The sequence below is a fragment of the Erpetoichthys calabaricus genome, chromosome 1 (genome assembly GCF_900747795.2).
Source record: "Erpetoichthys calabaricus chromosome 1, fErpCal1.3, whole genome shotgun sequence".
In the NCBI taxonomy this organism is placed as follows: domain Eukaryota; kingdom Metazoa; phylum Chordata; class Cladistia; order Polypteriformes; family Polypteridae; genus Erpetoichthys; species Erpetoichthys calabaricus.
Window position 1 is genome coordinate 80,012,973 of NC_041394.2, and position 23,843 is coordinate 80,036,815.

General features: G+C 36.9%; 1 protein-coding gene across 1 annotated transcript in view; it reads right to left on the reverse strand.

Annotated features, from left to right (window-relative positions):
* rcor2 (REST corepressor 2) overlaps positions 1-23,843 on the reverse strand; it is a 43,804-nt gene that overhangs the window by 9,971 nt on the left and 9,990 nt on the right. The window contains exons 3-9 of the mRNA XM_051932411.1: positions 20,113-20,169; positions 18,238-18,318; positions 17,406-17,458; positions 14,548-14,709; positions 9,063-9,187; positions 7,975-8,041; positions 4,982-5,203 (exon numbers count right to left, since the gene is read on the reverse strand). Of these exons, the coding sequence (XP_051788371.1) occupies positions 4,982-5,203; positions 7,975-8,041; positions 9,063-9,187; positions 14,548-14,709; positions 17,406-17,458; positions 18,238-18,318; positions 20,113-20,169 (767 nt within the window). The remainder of the gene's footprint in view (positions 1-4,981; positions 5,204-7,974; positions 8,042-9,062; positions 9,188-14,547; positions 14,710-17,405; positions 17,459-18,237; positions 18,319-20,112; positions 20,170-23,843) is intronic.

Here is a 23,843-nt window from a genome sequence, read left to right on the forward strand (position 1 = left end):
AGCCCTGGAAAACCAAGAACTATGACGACTTGAATATGATGACAAAATGATTTTAAAAAATAAATAAATAAATCTTCACTAGAAAATTAGCTCCTAGGTTTTTTCATTGCTGTCCTTTAATTATAAATTCCACAGTGGAATGCTAAAAAAAATAACTGCTTTAAAATGTGTTAGTGAAGAGCACTCTATATGAACGAACTGTTTTGCATTGTGCTGTCCTACTCTCTGGCAGAGTTGGGAAAATCATGCTAGATTGTTTAATTATAATTTTCATATACTGCAGGTATTGAGGTATCAATAAAGTAGGGTACTGCAGTATCTTTAGTTGAGATGTATCCTTGACACACTGAGGACAAGAAACTGATTTTTTCTTCTTCTGCATTACATCGGTTAAAAAAATCATGCAGCTGTGTGACATCTGTTGGATTGTAGAAACAATGCATTTAATTGCTATTTCCATAATTAAATCAAATTTTCTCTCAATTTAATGTTAGCACTGCTGCAGAGTTTAGTTTTCACAGACATTGTTATGTTAAATCCACGTACTATGCCACACTACAAACTATGATGGTCTCACTTACCTCTATCTCTCTCTCAACTCTGAGGTGACCCAATTATGATTTTTTTTCATATATTTAACACAGATTGGACTTTAGTAAAACATCCAAAACCCACATGGTATACAATTTTATAAAACTGGATTTTAGTATGTGGTACTTAATTCTGTTTCAATTCAAATTGCCCACATCTGACCTAATCATGGCTGACATTAAAGAACAGTAAGTGATACACTGAGCAAACTTTTTTTTATGCACAAATATTAAAATGTTATTCATGTCATTCCATAGAGCTGTTGGAAGCCATCAACGCAGCTAACACTACACTCCCGCCACTCTTGACTCCTTTATCAAAAACCTTCTCAATAGAGGTGGAGGAAATCACAGCAGAAAATGCCATGGTATTTAATGCTATAGCCCTTCTGCGTTAGCTCTCCATTTTTTACAAAAAAGCTCTGCTTTTAAAGCATAGAAAACTAAAGGACATCAGCAGAAAAACACATAAGGGGGATCCATGTTTATGTTTACCTGCACCACACAAGTAGCACATTTATTTTACATAAGTTGAATGTCTATGTAAACGCTCAGGCAAAATGTAATCCATTTAACACCTCAGACATCAAAATAGATATCTTTACCAAATCTGATTCAGGCATCGAAAACCTGGTAGTGTAAATAGACCCTCGGTAATAGGTCAATTTATACTAAATTTATATTTCACAAACTAATGTACTCAATGAGAAAACAGGGAAGCTACATACTTCAGCTAAACTTACTTGCATTATCTGAATGCAATAAAGCTTTGTGAGAAGGAAAAGGATAAGCAGACCCAGAAAACAAAACTTAGGTGAATGCAAAGCATCAAAGGATATAGATTTTTTTTACTACATGGTTAAATAACAAGAAGGTAACTGAACAATGTTCAGCATGTACAGCTTTTATTCCAGCATTCAATTTTTCTGAAAACAGCTTGTGAATGACTATTACAATTTTAAATGCATTATTTGTATACATTAAAAGTACATTTTAAATTTGAAATGTTCTAATCTTAAGGATTGTTTGCAGTAGGGCTGTCAACCATCAGGACTTATTCGCAAGGACTAGCCGAATTTGAAATGATGTGTGTGGTTATATATCATAACCGGATTTTCCTATTCTTATTGTAAAGACTGATAAGTTACTTGACATTCACTTACACCGTTAAAAAATTAAAGCTTTAAAAGGATGAACTGAGAGAAGGAATGTCCTCACCTCATTAGGTGTAATATGATTTGATCTTTAACTTATTGCTTTAAAATAAAACATTTTTGCAATATGCTACAGAAATCAATAATAAGTTGCATTTATAGAGCGCCTTTCACAAACCCAAGGTTGCTTTAAATACAGATTAAAAAAAAAAAAAAAAAAAAAATCACACAAAAGACAAAAGTTTGTAGAAAAGGAAAGTTCCGTGTTGAGAATTAGTATCTTGTTTTTAATATTTTAAAACCTAAAAATAGCAGTATTATCATACTGTAACCTGATTTTTGGGATAATATTGCACCATAGTGTCCTATGTAATTTTTATTTCTAGTTTATTATGAACTTTTTAATTCTTCTAAGGCAACCTAAAGATCGGGATACATAAAAAAAATTGAACACTAGCAAATGGCTCAACTCAGTAAGAGTAATAAAGTAAGTTAGTGGCTAGGACTAAACCTTTGCTACAACATCACACAGTGTGCCCTTTAACCCTAACAAAGTGTAAAAAACTGAAAAATGTATGAAATTCAGAAGTTCAAATATATGAACAGTTTTTGCATAAAAATATTTGTTTCCAATCCTTTTCAAACTCCCCTTGAAAAAATTAAAAAAACAAAATGTATAAGCAACAGAATAGAGAGATTGCAAAGGTTGGAAACCTCAATGTGCCTAACAACCGCACAATACTGTTGATATTGGTTTTCTACTTTGATGAGTGAGCAGCGAGCTTTGACAGTATTGAAAATCTCAAACGACCTTTGTACACACAATAGGTGCCTTCCAGATGAGCATCGCCATCAGTGGGTACATTTTACGCTACATTGTTGTACCCAAACATACAGGAGGATTCTTTTTCCCATTATCACACCTTTCAAGTATGCCAGACTTTACTAGCAACTGGCTCAAGGGAAGACTGCCCTTAGTCCCTACTCACATCCAGTTCTTGATTGCAGGAACCAGTTCTTATATTATTAACCAAATGTGTATGAGCTCATAACTGATGAATTGTGTGACAGTTTGATTGCCTTTGTTTAACTGTTAGGCTGTTTGTTTCCTTAAAATCCCACTAGGAATTACCTTAAAAGTGAGCGTTTTGGAATAGTGACATACAGTAAATGATCATCACTGGTTGTAATACTTGTAAGTGACAGTAGTTAGCTATTAGCACAATCACAGTAATTTGATTTACAACGGTGTAATATATTGTTGGTCAAATGTGACCACCTCCTTCATGGTACTTGCATAGTAACTGTTCAAAAAACAAAACCTGAACATGGACTAGATCAGCGAAAGGCAACCTTTTTCGAGTTGCGGCGCACAAAGTCCAAAAATAAAGCCCATAAATAAAGTCGTGACGACACAATCTATGGACAATCGCCAATAAAACCAGTTAATTTTACAAGTTTGAAAGACATTTTAATAATAAAGGAATCAAAGGATAAATCTTAAATTTAATTAATGTGAACGTTGACATTGTTTTTGAGCACATATGAGATTGATGCGAGGATCAATTTTCAAAAGACAGACGCGCATTTCCTTGTCGATCATTTGAAGTCTCTTGCGTTTCTTAGACTTCATTTCCGTAAGTGTTGAAAAACCTTGCTCACAGAGATAAGAGCTTCTAAATGGTAAACTGGAAAAGGTCACTGAGTTTACAAAGTTTACTGTGTTGATCATCGGTGTCAAAGCGAAAATAAGGTTAATTTTTCCATAGTAATACTCAGACGATTAAGTGGTGAGAGCTGCAGCTACAGCGATACTCTCTCGTCGGCAAGAGCCGAAATGTAGCGTTCATATTTTCTCGTTCTGTACTTGCTCCGCCTTCTTCTATCTGTACAGTGAGCGAGATCTTCTAACAACGAGACTTTTTAAGTCTCACGAGATGTGTTTTTGACACCGCTGGTGTTGATATTATGATGAATGGTGAACAGCGAAAATTTTAACTTGCATTCAAAATAAATACATTCATTTATTCAACAATCTGATTAACCATTATCTGTTTTTCCAACATAAAATATTTTTTTTTAAACATTATCTTTTTAATCAACCAAAAGTTCAAAAACACTAGCAATTTTAAATATTTTACAAAAGATTTCGCAACGCCCCTAGAAAATTCCACGGCGCACTGGTGCGCCGCCTGACAGTGGACTAGATGAAGAGTCAATCCCTTTTAGAGAGTGTAAGCTGCAACAAAATATGACTGAAGTCAGCGATAATGCATTGGGTATTCCAGATATTTTCATGTAGGGTGGCTCTTGCGGTCAAGAAAGAGAAACTTCAGGAGGCCAAACTTACATGTACCTCTTGAATTTTAATCTTCAGATTTTTCAATATCCATTCCTGACAAATGTTTATCCGTGTTGCACAGCTGGCTTCTCTGAATAAAAGCTTCAGCAGATGTGTGTAGATTTAGTCAATCCCACACTCATCACCATGTTAATCTAGCAATCCATTTTCTTATATGCTTATCCAATTCAGGGTCACACGGAGTCAACACATACCTCCTAGCATTGGATATTAGCCAAGGACCAGCCTTACACATGGCCCCTGTAAACTGTGGGCCACACACCCTTAGACTCGCTCATACCAGGCCAATGTTGAGTCTGCAAATGACCTTTCATACATTTTTGGGGATATAGAAGGAAAACCTTTACAGACACAAAAAGAATGTACAAACTCCATAAAGACAGTACTTAGGCTGGAATTTGAATATAGAGGCCATGCTACACACTGTGCCACAGCACACAGCACAAAATAAGACAATTTGCATTGCTGAGACATCATTCATTCATCTATGTATATACTGTGTTGACAAGCTGAGTAAAAAATCAATCAAAGTAAAGGAAAAGTAATAAATCACAGTGCTGTACACAGCTGTGACTGGTTATTATTTCACCCTGGCAGATGTTACAGTAACAAGAAATGGCTGTTTTGCTTTTTAACATTATATGTTTTTCCTTTATGTAAGAAGCAAAATTAACTCAATTATACAACAACTAAAACTTCAGAATGGCTTTAAGAAACAAGATATTCAAAACACTACACTAAAAATGACTTTTGTTATTGTTTCACACTTTCAAAAGTTCACTTGGACATTTAATCAACAAACTATAACCTGTTTGTCTCAAAATGAAACCTATCAACTGGTAGTCAGTAAGAGACAGAAAACAGTAGTCTTGTACCTGTCTTTTCAGGGATATAAGCTGCGAGTCCAGCTGCCTTAATGTTAAAGTTGCAATGTCTGGGTTGGCAGAAAGAGCTGCAATATCCTTCTGACTCAGATACATGCCCTTTGGTGGGCGCCGACGAGAGCGAAGAGGGTGATGCCGATATTGAGAGTTCTGTGGCTCCTTCCTGATAGGACCAATTTTGCATGCAATATTAGGCTGCTTCTGGAGACTGATCTACAGAAAATAAAAAGAGAAAATTATAAAAAGTTCAGGAACTTCACGTAAGGATATATTATTTATCTTTTAATTGTTATGGACAAAATTGTTCTTTCCTGATACCAAACATGCAGCCAAATCTGTCAGATTCAAATCACTTTCACAAGTGTTACTTGTACAAAATTTGAATATTTATCATCATTTTCTATTTCTTTTCAAAATTTGAAACTTCGGTAAACCAAGACTAATTCCTGCACCTCATGCTTTTCTACTATAGTTGGGGGCTCAAGGCAAACCACCTTTATCCTGTCTCGTGTGTGGAACCTGAACCGTAATTCCATTGAATTAACAAAACCTTCCGGCCCTCTTACAGCTTCTAAATAATGCCTGGGAAACAATCATCCATTAAAAAAATGGTTCACCATAGAAATTTCTTGGTGCAGAATATTCTATTCATTCTAAACACAACCCTCCTTATCATTTCATGTTAATCTACAACACATTCAGACAATCAAACAGCATTGATGCTAAGGTATGTGGTAATAATATAGAAAAATTAATGCCTGTTAACCGTTTGAAAACTGATGCAAACAGCCTAATCAAGATTTGCAACAAAGAGCTTGGGTACACAGGAATATTATGGGATATAATGAATTCAGTGTTATACCACTAGCTTCTGAGCTAGAGAATTCCCTTTCAGACCATAAATATATGAATAAATGGATTAACCAACTTTTATTTACCTTTTTAAAGGACATCCCATCTACTAACCCACACATTTGTTAAAAATCATCATACAGAAGGAAAGAGTAATTCTTTTTATTATCTGTGTTCTACTTATGATAAAACTAGGAAGTTAATAACTACATAATAGCTTTTTTATTTCATATACAAGTCAATTTTAAAATCTTTAGTTGCTTAAGCCACTGTCACTTTACATGACCTCCAGTGGGAGGGGATGTCAAACTTTACAACTACAGCTGATCTGTTCACTTGAGCATGTCATATTACGGTAGAAATTGCAGGGAATGTTAAAGTAGACAATCGTGCAAGGATTTTCCAGAACAGCTTTACATTCAAAAGTATTGTGCGCATGCCCCTTTTCCTGACAGCGAATAATGTGATGCCTGACAGTGCCTGTGTGAAGCTGCAGAGTGTTCATTCGCAACCTCAGCCCTTTTTCTTTTTTCCATTCTAGTGTGGTATGTAAAACCTGAGACATCAGGCAAAGAAGCTTCTGTTCTGTTGTGGTACAAAACACTCCAGTTCCTTATTCCTCATTGCTGCATTATATGCATTATACTGCTGGGTGAGGGCTCACTGGTTATCAGCTCACATGCACAAGACCTTGCTTCAATGAACGACAACAAAATCAAACCTGTTTCTTTTTCTAAAACCCCACCTCTGTCAATTTGCCCTGAATGATTTGTAAATCACTCTTGAAGGGCTTGCCATAGAATTAAAGATCAAAACTATCTAACAAATTTTCTGTACAATGTTAAGTAGAATATAATAGTCAACCATTCAACCTCTGCTTATTGTTGGGTTTTTTTGTTGTTGTTTTTTTTAACTAATGAAGTTAACGATATTGCATTGTGTTTGGCTACACACCAGTGCCTGATCTTCAAAATATATTTGTGGATATTAGGTTAAGAACAGTTCAAATATGTGCAATTGAACAGTACAGTTTTATTTAATATATAAATAAAAGAAAATTAATATAACCCATGGTTCAATAAGTTTACTGATTTTAGAGCAAAAGAAAAAATTCTTTAAAAACAAAATTGTAAAATAATCTTTATTTGCATGTCATAGGTGAACCTGAATGTTAAATAAATAAAAGTTGGCCTTTGACTTTCTCTTCACATAACACATACAATTACTATTTTAATGAATTTCTTATAGTATTTAATGTATTTCTTTTTATTTTGAATTAAAATTATTTCACAAAAAGAATTAAAGTTTGTTCCCCCCAGAATATCCACACAATCATTTTAGCCTATTTTATCTGACTTTTCTTTGCTCGTTTTGGGTTTGCCATTCAGTTAAATCCTATGCTAAAACAATTTGCTAAAGAAAAAAAATACAACTTCATAAATAATTACTCTATTCTTAAAAAGATTAGTCCAGCATGCTGTACAATAATAACTGCAATATAATATGTTGCTACTTTAGTTATCTTCTTTGGACAAGGAACTGGACTAACTGCAGAAAGACAGATAAGCATGGACACATACATAGAATTTTGAAAAATGAAATGCAAATTTTGACCAAGAATGGAATGGCAAGGTACTGCATAACTACAAATATGTAAACATAAACTCAGTTAAGGAAGTCTATGCTGTATACACTACGTTTATTTGGGCCAATAAACATTCAAATACTTTAAAGCAGCATTCTATTTTGTGATAGTCACCCGTTCCAGATTTTGCCAACCTTCAATAAGACTGAAAGGAAAAAAAAATGCACATGTACGCACATGTAATAATATAAGCAACACTTACCATTTCCATGTAGCTGTTAAAATGACTGATAAAACTGACACTGGTTCAGGTGTCCCCTGTCACATGATAGGGTTCTGTATATTTCTTACAACTTCAGGTTGTAATATATACAGAGAGAAATAACTGCACAAAAAGAACAAAATTCCCAACAGTTCACATAATGCCCCTGTCCATTCTTACACATAAATGTTACAGTTTTACCTTAGGTAACACCACAAAGTTGGTATTAGGTCTGAAAAAACTGAAATAAACAGATTTAGCTATATGTAAACCATATATACTCACCTCTTTTTTGGTCTCCGATTCAAAATCACTGTCACTGGCCACATTGCTATCCTTCATCTCATCACTGCTAAAGATACAAAAGTAAAAGGTAAATCATTCATCTATCTACTTTCTTAACCCATATTATGTTTAAAAAAAGGTATAAAAAATGGTGTGGTAACTGTAAACTGTAACATTTTACTCGCTTAAAAAAAAAAAACAATATGAGGGCAACGGACTAGAACTATGCTGTAGCCTCCTTATCATTACGTTTGAGATGGTCACCGACACACAGCCTAACATTCTAATCTGAACAGTCGAAGCATGTCCCAAAAGGAAGGTTTTCTTGCGCACGTTTCAGAATGTACAATAACTTTTCCGTTGCTTGCACATGAGAGAGTAAAATGACAATGCCTGTACCATATGATTGACATACTACTTGTGTTCTTGTAACCTACCACTGCACAAAAATTAGCAACTTACACATTTCCCCTCATATGAACAACAGTTACTGTATTGTGAACAGTGCTTTGGGGCTAACGTCTGTCTTGTCCTTCCACTTCATCACAAACATTTTGCGTTTTTGCTATGCACCTACTTGCACCGTGAGTTCACGGGGCATGTCATGGCAGTTTGATCATACAGTGCTGTATGCATCAGTTTTACTATCCGTGTCAATGTCTGATAACCAATTCACATTGTTATTACTTGCTTGACTCAACTAATGTTTCAGTTTGTTCTAAATTAGCTTTACAGCTTCTCGTTTACATGCCACTGTGTTTTGGCTGAAGACTCAACCCCACTCATGAATCTTGATGAGTTACCTTAGAGTGGCAAAATACATAGAAATATGGAAGATTTTTTGCAGCTTGATGTAACTTCACCCAACAGATGGCAGAATAATAATATTCTGAGAGTTATTCAGGCATAAGTCTCTAAAGCAGATCATTATATGTTACCCTGAGTCTAACTCAAGAATAGCCATATTTACACGCCAAGTGTATTAAATAAGGCTGCAAAGTAACTCTGATAAGCTATACCTGCACTATAAGACTTCAAAAATATAAAAGAAATATAAAACCATGAACATATTACTGTATATGGGTTACCTGTCTTCTTTTTCCTTCTTGCTGATTAGCTTGCGAGCCTGCCGATCCATAACACTTGTACGGGATCGAGTCTTCTTCCAGGAATAGTAATATTTCACCAAACTTGGCATCATCTTGTCAGGTAGCTGAGAAGATGCAGTTGATATTTATTTTTATGCACATGAAATATGAGACTTGCATTATCATTCAAATTAATCTTAATTGACACATTACTATTTGTTTGTTGTATTATATGTAGTGTCTCCTGCAGAGAGCCATTATAAAATACAGGAAATGCTTTGTTACCCATTAGTGACGGCGATTAATTTTCATGCATATTATAAATTACATCAACAACAAAGGGACATCATAGATATATGATCACTACAAAAATGAAACTGAACCTCCCTAAACCCCTTCAACATCAAAATTTCAACAAGTTTTACTTTTGTTATTAAATTATAGGAAACAGCAAAGCCAGCAGACACTCAGCATATATTATATTCTTCATGTATGATAGATTTACAGGCACAGCGAGTTGAGCCATAATCATATTTTAGCATTTAGCAGAATTGATTAGATATGACACAAAAGTGAAACGGATAGTAAGCAAAGGGCAAGGATATAATATATTGTAATATGCAGATTATATTCTACTGAGAGTAAGAGATGCAGTAACTACAACAGATAAAAGCTGAAGCAATACAACACATTCACAATGCCTTATCAATAACTCTCTGCCATTAGTCTAGTTGAAGCCAAGATCAAATAAATATGGTTGCTTTGCTGCATGATTGCATCAATGTTAAACAATGTGCCATAGTGAGATTTCTTTCTGCAGAAGGAGCAAAACTCTACTGAAATTCACCGAAGGACGTTAACTTGGTATGGAAATGAAAAGAGCATGAATCAACATAAAGTTTATAAATGGGTAAGAAAAGCTCAAATATGGAAGAACAAGTGTAACCGATAATTCTCAATCTAGTCAATCATCAAAATCATGCCATCACCATGGCAAATGCCTTTATCAGAGAAGACCGATGGATTATGTTGCCTGCTGTTGCTGTACATTTGGATATTAGCTATGGATCTGCACATGCCATACAGCATGATGACTTGGGTACCATAAAGTTTGCAGAAGATCTGCACAAGCAACAGTGCGTGGAGGTTGCAACCCAATTCCTAAAATGTTATATGAAGATCCAAGTGATGTGGTTTTTCTGACCAAATTTCTATTGTTTCTCATTCATGCAGGTTCACGCTGTACAACAACCACAAGATCAGACTTTATCTGACAGAATATGCATCTTTTTATCCAGGCTTTGGTCTTGTTACATCTGGACTGCTGTAACTCACTGCAACCCACATATACTAGAAAGCTGTTACAGATGGTCCAGAATGTAGTGGCCCATCTTATATTTAACCAGCTGAGACCAGCACATGTCACTCCTCTCTTCAGGTTGCTACATTAGCTCCCTGTAGCAGCACGCATGAAGTTCAAATTCCTGATGTTTGCCTACAGAGTAGTCAATGGGTCAGCACCTGCGTATATAGAGACACTGGTGAGGTGCTATGTTCCTTCTCGCCCATTAAGGTCTGCTAGTGAACAGCATCTGGTGATGCCATCTCTGTGTGGTATCAGGTCTCAACCAAGACTCTTTTCCCGTGTAGTTCCTAGTTGGTGGAACATGCTGCCCACCTCCATCCAAACTGTTGATTCCCTCAATGTACAGTGTTTAAGAAGCAATTGAAAACCCAGCTGTTCTGTGAATACGTATCTGATCTTTCATATTGTTGGCTCATTTGCGGTTACATTAAGTTCAATTATTTTACCGATTGTTAATCTATGATTATATATTTATTACTACATTTGTTCTGTAATGTCATGTTATTGGTTGATTGTTTGCTTGATCAATTATTAATCTATGATTGTAAATTTAAGAGTTATTGCACCATTTTGATTGTGGCAATAAACTTTTGTTACCTGTCCTACTACACTTGCTGAACAAACAGGCCCTAGCCTAATGTTATTTGATTATGTTTACCTCTTTTGCAAGTTGCTTTCGATAAAAGCGTCTGCCAAGCAAATAAATGCAAATTTGTTCTGGAATGATGTCACTGAATATGGGTCCATCACTGGGACCCAGAAAGCAAGAGACAAGGCATGCAGTGGAAATGCCCGTTTTCTACAGTAACGAAGAAATTCAAATGACAGCCCTCCACCAAGAAAATCATGACGACCTTATTTTGGGGACATGAAGGGTTCTGTTCTGGCACATTTTCTGGAACATGTACAATCAGTGACCAGTGCAAGGTATTGTGCTATGTTGAGAGAGAATCTGAAACCAGCAATTCACAGCAAATGAAGAGGAATACTGTCAAAATCAGTCTTGCTGCTCCAAGACAACACAATTCCCATTTAGTGGACACAGTGGAAGGCAATGCAACTGCTGCAGTTTAAATGTCTTCCACATCTCCTTTTCAGCCCTGACCTATGACCACGCGATTATTTTATCTTCGGTCCACTTAAAGAGCCTCTGTATGGTCAAGGTTTCACCTCTGATGAAGTCAAGGAGTGGTACAGACCTGGATTTGGAAACAGCTGAAAAGCTTCATCTCCCAAGAAATGAGAAGCTACTGGAACAATAGAAGAAGTGCATCAGCCTGCAGGAAGACTTTGTGGAGGAGTGATATATTCATTTACTCATGGTTACAAGTATTAATGAATAATTCACACAGAACTTGACCAGACTTGAATTTGAACCCTGCCTACTAGCGCTGTAAGGCAGCAGCTTTAACCATGATACCCTGAAAATCTAATTTAATGATTCTATATGGTCTGGTTTTTAATAATGTAAAAAACTTTGTGATAATATACAATGTATCACAAGTCTGTGAATAATACAACAAAATATTAAAATGCTTTGTGAAGAGATATTTTTATACTTGCGCTTTAGGTATAAAGACCATAGAAATACTTTTTCCTGCCCTTATCCACATAAGAGTTGAATTTTTTAAGTATGATTTAGTGAAACCAAGCAAATATGCACTGCATCTAAATACGGAGAATTAAAACCTTTTCCAGCCATTCATTGTACAGCATAAAATTTTGCTGTAAGGCTCTCTTCCACTAGCAGATCAGAAAACGCAAAATTACGTAGCATGTCTGCACAATACACACACACACACACACACACACACACACACACACACACACACACACATACATACATACATACATACATGAACACAATCCCTTGTAGCTGATTGCCCTGCAGTACTTGATCAATAACTAGCAATCTGAGAAACCACATCACTTCACTCATAGACATAGCAGGAAGAGCTAACAATTTAAAATGGAAAGTGTTTTTATAGCATTCAGTAATTATTTTTTAGTCAAACACATTAAATCTAAGTATAATAAGGAAATTTCCTCGGGCTCTTACCTCTGTAACACATGTGGAGCAAACAGTGGATATAAGCAAATGGACATTTGTGAAAAACTCTTCAGGTGCCTGCCTGCTGGCATTTCCATGCTTGCCAATCACTAAGACTTCTGTTTTTTTCCACAAATGCCAGAAGTGACTCTACTCTGTTGGGACTTTGAGCAAGGCCCTTAACCTGCAATTGCTCCGTCCTGGGTATGACGTTAATCTGCATCCAGCCTGCAAGAAGGTCCTCCAACTTGCAGGGAAAACATGGAGGTTGATGGCAGGATTGGCACTCCAGCCACTGTTAAAAACCTTGCACTGTTTAGTGTGGTGCTGAGGTATCACCCATTGCACGGCTTCACACAGGTCCCAATCTGGGTGGTTCATCGCATGGTGGGTGAAGCAAAGTGCTGTGATCAGCGCATGCTCCCAATCCCCTCCTCCTGCTGGCATTATGACTGGTTAGTACTAAATAGCTTTCAAATGTTGAATAAAAAAGTATGGAAACAACCCACTTCTCTTAATGAATTTAAGCAATATGTTTAATAACACCTGAGTAAATTCTTCACCCAGGGTGGAGCCATAGGGAAACATAAGCAGTTTGTTGTATATGCTTTTTCACTGCATATTGTCCTTGTGTGACCCTTCTATTGTGCTTACAGGGACCAAAATAAATGAAACACAGCAAGATGTAAAGTTAAGTTCCAAAAGTATAACCTGTCTGTCTGCTTCTTCCACAGCCCTGAAGTCACCGAACAGGAAAATTAATTCTGATTTGAATCTGCTTTCCTGCACATTTACAAGATAGGCCCCAACTCCATGACTGGATAATGTGAGTATTCTAAATAGAGAAGCAAGCAGGATCTGGAATAAAGAGCATTTGCTTCTCAGCCCTACAAATCTTTATCTTGTCCTTGTGTATTTTCCTCAGTGTATATTAGAGATGAGCATTGGTAACTAACTCAGACATCCATTTTACAAGAGCACCTGGCTAAAACCAAAAATTAGTTAACTGCCTAATACAACATTTTAGGGCTGCACGGCATAGAAAATATGCTTTACAAAAAAGGAGACAAAGATTTTAAATAATGCAGCTCACAAACATAACAGTGATACCTGTTTACCGCCAAAAAGCCCCAGAGCATCTATTCTACCCCATGAGGTATTACTGAACAAATCTGTCTGCAAGCTGTACACTGGATTCAAAAGATGCACTTTAAGTAGCAAACTAAACTATAAAGCAATCGCCTTTTTGTATTGGCAGTGAAAACTACTTTTTTTACACAATATTTAAATTTACAGGTATAATAGGAAAAAATGTACTGTGGGATTAACTACCTTTCGATTCCACATCTGGATACTGTCTATGTGAAATCTGCATATTCTTCCCAAGTCTCTGTAGATTTTCCTCTTGGTTTCTTCTGGATTTACGCTCATATCCCCACAGACAGGGAAGTTACGTTAATTTTTAATTCAAAATTGGTCCCATTTATTAGTATAAGTGTGTATCAGGGTTTTTTTGTATAATGTTTAAAGGTAAAGAGGTGAGGCAGACATTTTACGTATGATCCAAGGGTTTCTTAAATACTCATGCTTAGTTAACACAGGCTATTTTTTTTTCTTTCAAATAAATACAGTTAAGATGCTTTAAAAAAAAACTGCTGGGACCAGAAATATTTTTGTGAAATATTATTACCAAAAACTGTACCAATATACACAAGCATTGTTTCTCATATTAAATGCAATGAATCTCTGTATTAGTGAATATAGGTTGCGCACTTACAGGTTGTACTGAACATTGTTGTACAAATACAAGAACCATACATTACATATTGACCTCAAAATATACAAATAGTTCATTAAATATTAAACAGGTACATGAAAAGGAATGTTACGGAATTAAAAATACAGTTGCCTAAAAAATGCTGTTTACATAAAAACTCTTTCTGTACTGTTACTCTGTGCCAAAATTTAATTCATGCTTATACTAGCAGGTGAAGCAAACAATTTACCAAGTCACGTCCCTCAGGACATATGGTTTTTTTTTTTTTTTTTTTTTAATACATCCAACATACCATCTGCTGGATCCTCTGGAAACATTTGCCATGGAAGCTGAAAGCTTGCTCAAACAAGACCTTGTCCTCCACTGTCCACTCATCTGGGAAGGGGGTGAAGTTGGGTAAGTCGGCCAGAGACTTCTCCACATCATGTTTGTGCCACAAGAGCATCCCAAGTGCCTAAAGTAGAAACCGCAGGTGCAGAAATAATCCACTTAAGAAATGGCAGCTATGCAGATGGCAATTTCAAAACAGGCCTAGGCCAATTAACAGTTAATTCAAATTGCTCTGACAATGCTAGGCCCACAATGTTCACTCCTACCTCAGGAAATTTCCATGTGCTGATGATGCCAGAAAAGCAAATTGGGGTGGAGGTGGGTAATGAATAGTTCTGTCTGTATTATTCAGCTACTTGTGTAGTTTTGACAGATAAATGCATATTATTGGCGAGACTCCTTCAGAATGGATTAGCAATTAGCAGCAGCTACAGTATCTTCTACACTTCTAGACTTGAAAACAAAAAGTGGAGCCTGACACCTCTAAAAACATATGTGAACAATATTTATACCTCTCTGGATTTTCTGTTTATTATGTCATGCTGTAATTTTAATCACCTAGGGAACAACACCCCTCCCCCCCAAATACAAAAAGGGTGAATAATATACAATGTTTTATATGAGACCCATAAACCCCACCAGATCACTTGCATATCATCCAATGACATTATCACTTCTGGGTTAAAGGGTCAATAGTCAACACCTTTAGATTCATAGAGGGAACCATTCTGACCTTCCTGTGAAGTTTCCCCAAATAATAGTTTTCATCTGAAGATGATAAAGCATTAATTAATTCATTGCCATATCAATGTATTTCTTGAAGTACTGCCCTCCTAAAATTAGTTATTTCTAACTCAATGCTTTCATTTATTGTGCATTTTCACTGTTATTTGCTTTGTGGTATCACCGACTATGAAACATACTGTTATAAAAAATGTTAACAGGAACATTGTTGTGCAGATGGTATTATTGTTTTCCACTCTATGTAAATGCAATGGAACTGATGTTTATAGCTAAGACGACACTGGTCATGTTCAGCAGGGCCAACCTGTGCCAATAGAGCATTGTCATACTATAAATGGCTCTCTTAAATGTAATTTCTCAGATAGATGACAGACAGACAGATACTTTATTAATCCCAAGGGGAAATTCACATACTCCAGCAGCAGCATACTGATAAAAAACAATATTAAAGAGTGATAAAAACGCAAGTATAACAGACAGTAACTTTGTATAATGTTAACGTTTACCCCCCCGGGTGGAATTGAACAGTCGCATAGTGTAGGGGAGAAACGATCTCCTCAGTCTGTCAGTGGAGCAGGACAGTGACAGCAGTCTGTCGCTGAAGCTGCTCCTCTGAATGGAGATGATACTGTTCAGTGAATACAATGGATTCTCCATTATTGGCAGGAGCCAGCTCAGCGCCCGTCGCTCTGCCACAGATGTCAAACTGTCCAGCTCCATGCCTACAATAGAGCCTGCCTTCCTCACCAGTTTGTCCAGGCGTGAGGCGTCCCTCTTCTTTATGCTGCCTCCCCAGCACACCACCGCGTAGAAGAGGGCACTCGCCATAATCATCTTATTGCAGATGTTGAAGGACACCAGCCTTCTAAGGAAGTATAGTCAGCTCTGTCCTCTCTTGCACAGAGCATCAGTATTGGCAGTCCAGTCCAATTTATCATACAGCTGCACTCCCAGGTATTTTTCAAGAAAGGGCAGAGCCGGCTTTACCTACTGAGGAGGCTCAGGTCTTTCAATGTCTGTAGGAAAATGCTGACTATGTTCTATCACTCTGTGGTAGAGAGCGTGGTGTTTTTTGCAGCTGTGTGCTGGGGCAGTGGGGTGAAGACAGCTGATGCCAACAGGCTGAACAAGCTGATTAAAAAGGCTGGTTCTGTCCTGGGTGTCAGACTGGAGAACCTGGTGGAGGTGTCTGAGAGGAGAATGCTGAAAAAGCTTCTCGGTATCATGGACAACCCCTCTCACCCCATACGCGCCTCCTTGATGGGTCATCAGAGCACACACAGCAAAAGACTCATTGCCTCCAAATGCAGAACCGAACGCCACAGGAAATCCTTTCTACCTGTGGCAATAAGACTGTATAACTCTTCCTCATCCTGTAGGTGATCTTTTTCAGAATTTTTGTCATTAGGTCTCATTCGGTTTTTTTTTTTTATTTACTCATCTGTATGTTACTGAATGTTTGTTTCATCCCATCATCACATGCTGCTATCTCATTTATTCATGGCACAAACACTAAGTCACTTTTCATAACCACTTGCACTAATAATCTGTTGTTTTATTATATCTGTTATAGTTTTAGTTATAGTTGTTTGTTGCTTTGTACAAATTAGTTATACAGTTATAATACAAACTATTAGTTATAGTTATTTGTTACTTTGTTTAGAGTTGTTATTCTGTTTGCACTATTACTACTGTTCTTTTTAAACTCTTTACTACCTTATCTTTATTCCTCTTGTTGCACTGAGCATGTATATGACAAAAGAATTTCCCTCGGGATAAATAAAGTTCTTATCTTATCTTATAGGTCTCCACACAGTCACCTCTGATGATCAAGGGGCCCATGAGGGGCCTGGTGGTCCTAAAGTCCACCACCAGCTCCTTGGTTTTGCTGGTGTTCAGTTGTAATATGATTGGCAATAATATATAATAAAAAATTGGAATTATATTGGAAATAACGGATTGTCTTTTCCTTGATGGAAAGTAAAAATAAAGTACATACTGCATATACTATCAACTGTAATGCAACTATCATGTCTAAAAACAACCCTAAAAGATGGTGAACTTAATTTTTTTTACCTGCTCCATATTGTAGCCATGTTTCTCCTTCGCCATCAGGATATATTCATCCACTACACAAAAATTAATACACAAAATAGCAAATTGAAGCCAATGGTGATGGTAGCAATATGTAGAATTGCTATAAACTGTATTTTATGCTCCATTAAAAAGAATACTATCAACTAGAAATACATAATGGTAACGTAAAGGCTATACATATCTCAATATCAGTCTCTTGCTCTGATTATTTTTGTCTATATTATATATACATATACACACACATACACATACATACATGGTCAAACCACGCCGGTTCATCTGCTTATTAACACAAATAGTCTTCAAACAGGCAATCATGCAATTGCAACTCAACATATATGGCATGGCCAATAGGGTTAAGTGTTGTTTAATCAAACAATTAGTCAAAAATGTCTATAAGATTAAAACTGATGTCAATATAATGTAAATAGTAGAATTAAACTGTAAAATTAACTCAGTTCATTTTCTGATCTGGTTTCTTTAAGTCTTTTGTTACATGTTCAGAGCACATATTCTATGTTTCAAAATAATCTTGACATCATATCACACTCCAGTTTACATATTGGTTATCAGCAGGAATTTCATGCTTTTTTTAATTCTTAAAACTAACTGATCAAATGTACAGTTACACATACAAAATGAAAATTAACAGTTAAGAAAAAGTGGCTGCAGCTTTAAAAGGAACATCTCCTTTTATTGTGTAGTGTGCCATCTGGTGATGATGTCAAAATACTACATCAGTTTCAATAAAATTAAATCCAAGTTGTTTGGACTGCAAAAAGAATACTAAAATGTATTCCAAAGTTCTTACATTTAGCATCTGAAACAATGTTGTTGGGAGACCATACAAGCATTCCTTTGGGCTCCTTGTCGCTGAATCGAGCAGGGCTCTCTGAAGAAAAAAGGAAAAACACAAAAAAACTGAATACATTTGAAAAAAAATTATGCCAAAGACCCTGTTATGTATTTTAGAAAGGCATTAGTTCAGTAAAGCCGATGTCAATATGTGACTTCTAGTTGTTGGGTAAGTATTAGTTGCTGAAAGCAGTTACTGATCTCGTTGCTGAACTGTGTTGATTTACATGGTTGAAAATTGCTGGCCATGTCAAATTTAGCATTTGCGTGCCAAACTTCCAGCAGTCATGCTCACTCATTTTGTGACAGCCAATAATGTGCTGCCTGTAAGAGCTAGTGCTATACAAAGACGTAACAATTATGGCAAATTCAACCGTAACATCTTCTGTTTATGAGGTTCAAAACACCTACATTTCTTATTTCTCATCGCTGCATTATTTGCATTGTAGTTAGATAGATAGATAGATACTTTATTAATCTCAAGGGGAAATTCACATACTCCAGCAGCAGCATACTGATACAAGTTGTTAGCTCTCATGCACACAGAGCCAATCCTCATGACTAATGCTTTTGTGAGAGGGAATTATGGGCTATTTAGAGTGTGTTGCTGGGTATGTCAGACTTTGTGACTGACCTTCAGGGGTGTGTGACACCAACTTGCTAAGAGAACTATAACTGAAGACTGCTGGAAAAGTCATCTGATGTGAGTTTTTTTATTTATTTATTTTTGACCATATATTTATCCATCCATCCATCCATCCATTTTTCAACCCGCTGAATCCGAACACAGGGTCACGGGGGTCTGCTGGAGCCAATCCCAGCTAACACAGGGCACAAGGCAGGGAACCAATCCTGGGCAGGGTGCCAACCCACCGCAGGACACACACAAACACACCCACACACCAAGCACACACTAGGGCCAATTCAGAATCGCCAATCCACCTAACCTGCATGTCTTTGGACTGTGGGAGGAAACCGGAGCGCCCGGAGGAAACCCACGCAGACACGGGGAGAACATGCAAACTCCACGCAGGGAGGACCCGGGAAGCGAACCCGGGTCCCCAGGTCTCCCAACTGCGAGGCAGCAGCGCTACCCACTGCGCCACCGTGCCGCCCCCCATATATTTATATGAAGTGAAAATATTTTTTATTCACAATTAATGTATATTTCATATATTTCTTAAGATAGAAATTAGAGCCTTGTAGTACATTATAAATATAAAGTACATAACTGGTTAGATTAATCAACTCATCTAGAGTCACCCAGGAAGCCACAAATGATCTTGGACCTGGTATCGTACTACTAGATCACAGTCTGCCACACCATGGACTAATGCCACTTTTATACTAAAACCTGGAATTACACTATTCCTAGTTTATGTTTTTTCCTATGAAATCTTTGTTTCACTTGTTTGCTACTTCATATGAAAAGCCCATGCTGACATAATGTGCATCAAGAAGGCTGCATTGATACTGTGGTGACTGACTGGATTATGTCCATGTTGATTACAAGCCAGTAGTCAAAGCATTGTTATTCCGGGCACCGTTTTTACATATTGTTAGTGGTCTGAACTGGTTTTATTTCAAGTGTAATGCAAAATGTAGTCACAAGTGTAATTAACTATTTTTTATAATCTCTTAGCATTGATTGAAAGCTTTGATGCAAGCATCATGGTCAGCATAAAACATTGGTGAGAAAAAAAAAATTCTAAAACTAAAAAAGTATTTCAGCATAAAATACACTACCCCTTTAACTCCTCTTCCCAGGCTCCACAAGTTCCCCTGGACAATGTTAATAAGAAAAAGATGCTTTTATTCCACACTCTCTTACCTGGTTTACATTCTGGGATTGCTGCTTGATAATCACCCCCAACTCTGATCATGCTGTCTGAAATCAAAACAGAAACAAGTATATTAAAATACTCAGAACATATAAATTCAGCTGTATTTAAGACATGAAAAATGAGACACAAAACAGCAGCTGGAGCAAATAAATAAATAAATAAACTGAACAGCAATATAAACCTCTGAATGAAAGTAATTTATTAAAATGGCACTTACAAACTTTAACACCAGTCCCTGTCTTGTGCACATTTTAGGTGCAATGTATTGTCCTAATAACTTATTAAACTGAAAAAGATGAAAATGTTTTCAGAAAGGACAACACAAGGGCAGATTGGTCAGCACTGCCACCTCACAACTCCAGTAGACTGGACTCAAATCCAGGCTCTGTCACTGCCTGTGTGGCGTATACATGTTCTCCTCCTGTCCATATCGCTTTTCTCCAAGTACCCCAGTTTTCCTCTTACACAATAACAATATGGCTCCAATGTGGATTGGGAACTTTAAACTGTCCTTGTACTGTCCTTGACTGCATGTGAGTGGGCTCAGCAAGTGGACTGCCACCTTTAACAGGTACTGTATCATTCTTGCCTTATGCCCACAACCCAAGAAACTGATTAAGCACATTTTTAAGTTTAAGCATTTTTTGCATTGTGTAGAGAGAAAAAAATTAATTATACTCTATTTGTCTTAGCAAGCAAATATATGCCCCAGTTCCTTTTTATTTCCTGCACAATCATGATTTTATACGATGTGTGTGTCCTGAATTTTATGTACAAAACACAAGACAGATAACCTGAAATCAGTTTTCTGCCTCAGTCCAGCTTCAGCAAAGGAAAAGTCCCCTGATCAGTGGCCTGAGCCTCAGCAGGAAACAAGCTGAACTCTTCATTGGCCTCCTCTGGCTGCTATCCAGCAAGGGTCAGTTAAAAAGAGCAGGGTCTCGGATCAAATTTCAACTTTAGTTTCACCTTACTGCCAGTCACAACTATTCCACTGATGCCAGGCACCAAATGGGATCAGTTCACCACTTTGATTATCTCTGCAAATATTGAAATCCACAATTTTACAGTTTGTGTCCAGTTCTTTAAACTTAATCTAACATTTGGGTTTGAAATATAAAATGTGTCCCTCAGGGTAGAGTAAAAAAATAAAATTTGAAGAAAGTACTGAAAATGACCAGTATTTTAGGTGTTCCTGAAAAATTTCATTAAAAATTTTGCATTGTCTTTAACTATTTCAGCATAAATAGATTCTCCCCACAAGGCTCACCATGATCCTCATAAATGAGGTGGTTTGAGGAGAATCCTTCAATTTTCACTATAGGAAAGATAAATGTGTGTGGCAGCTAGGATGCAGGGCTGTTTCCTTTCTGGCCCGTCTCTTTCCTTTTCATTGGAGGAGCGCTACTAGTCTCAGCCATGATGCAGGAAGAATTTCTGTACTGTGGGCCTCAAGGTTATCGGAAGCACTGCTGCCACCGCTAATCAAGCTAAAAACAAAAGGGTTTTAGTGCTTGGGGGAAAACAGACTGAACTAGCTTACATGCTCAGACTTTGACTTTACTATTTAACCCTTGACCTTAAGATTATTTCTAACTGACAAGTATCCATGGAGGAACTGTAAAGCACAAGAAAGAATATTTGATACAAAAAGGGAAGACAATATCAGATAGACCAAAAAATAAATAAATAAATACATATATACATACATAAAAAAATACTTCCTGTATGTGTGAGATGTTCTGTGGCCAAAAAAAAAAAAAAAGAAAGCCCTGGACCTCAGTTCAGGCATCTGTCATATTAATATAATTAAAGATCAACAGTGAGATCACTTTAGTTTTAAAAAAAGGAGAAAATAGTTGCTCTGATGTTTTGAGTGGGTATAGGTAGATGGGTTAATGCTTGAAGACCAAGCCCCATGTGGGAAAACTTTAGTTGGCTAGTTGGTGATTACAATTTAATTTGAAGGTGGGGTAAACAGCTATAAATAAATGGGGTATATAAAATAAAGAATGCCAGCCAATGTTCCTGGCTCTCTTTTCTATGAGGAAGGTACCTACACTACTTTTAGAAGTTCCTAAAAGGGGTCCTTCAATCTCTCAATGTCCAGGTTTTCGTATATGCTGAGAACAGTGTTGGCAACATTCTGCTTGCACTTTCCTGACAAACTGTAAGAACTTCTTTGAGACCACCAGATAGCCATATGACATAGTCTTACTGAACACAACTCGCTTGTGAATGTTTGTGTTGGTCAGCACTGTGGTTGCTGCATTCTTGTCCTGTACAGGGGCTTTGTTTAGCCTGACAATTATCTTCTAAACTGTTGTTCGACAAGTCCAAGACAGCTGATGAGCATTTGGCCTTAGTTTTTTACAGATGCCCCCCACCCCAAACCAAGCCTCTCCATGTCAGGCATCCTCAAATGTTGATCAGTAACGCCTCAGCATCACTCTTTACCAGAAAATCCAGAACTACTGGTTTCGGGTCTGATGGCATAACTACAAAATCACTCGCCAGTCTTTGACCAAATGTGTTCTTGTTACAGGTATATATGTACAGTATAAGAAATGTGTTGGTATGTGACTTTTGTTACAGACAACCCACGACTAACACAGAGGCCCAATAACAATTCCTCACTCAGACATAGATAAAACAAAGGGATTCCTCAAACTCACACCCCTCCAAGTATAGCAGGGTTACAAAATTAAGTTTGAGCACCAAATTCAATGTTTCTCAAAAAAGCAGAATTTTTTAACCGTTATTAGACACATACAAATATAGTGAATTTCCCACTGTGGAAGTTGCACTGAGGTGACCCTGTAACACCGCAGCACTCAGGTAGATGTTTCTAAATACAATTAAGCCTGCCTAGGGCCTGTCTTGTTGAAAAGCTCCAGAGGAGGAAAGACCACCTTCTGCTATGTTATACTTTATGTTTCAGTAGCAATGGTGAGCGAGAAGTTGAATTAATTGTACCTAGCTGTTTTTTTCAGCTTTCTGCACATGCCATGACTCGCTCTCACCAAAAAGGGTACACTCCATGAACTAGGAGTCAGTGTCATTACCAACTTATAGTACTTTTGTATCTATCTCACTTACTCATCTGAATTGCATGGAGTCCAACCTAGGCACTATGATTTCTGGTATTGTACCATATTCAGTACTACCAGATGTGCAACTGTTGCTTGGATCAGATTGAAAAATAATTATCACATATTCAGAATTATAAGAACCACTTGAAGGAAAAGAACTAGCAAAAGTCATGATTTGGTTAAAGGGTAATGCCATTACTGATGACTTTTGTCCATTGGTTTGTATAGTATTAGTTTTATATTTCAAATGTCAAACTGCTGAACTGATACTTGCTTTGGAAAAGTTAAAATCTAGGAAAAAACCTTAAGTAAAATAAGTAACCTATATATATATATATATATATATATATATATATATATATATATACACACACTGTATGCAAGGCTTAAAAAGTGTGCGCACCCAGGTTATGAAATTATTTCCCTAAAGACAAATTCATACCATACCTCATCTTGCCAGGGACACAAATTTAACAACACTTGCTTAATCTCTGAGGGTTTAAAACTACACAACTAGCAATTATAGGAGGTGATTGATTCCCTCAAGGCAGTTCACTACGGTTTTAGATTGCCTTATACTGTAATAGTACTGCAAGATCACCTAATTTTGGCAGCCAATCAACGTG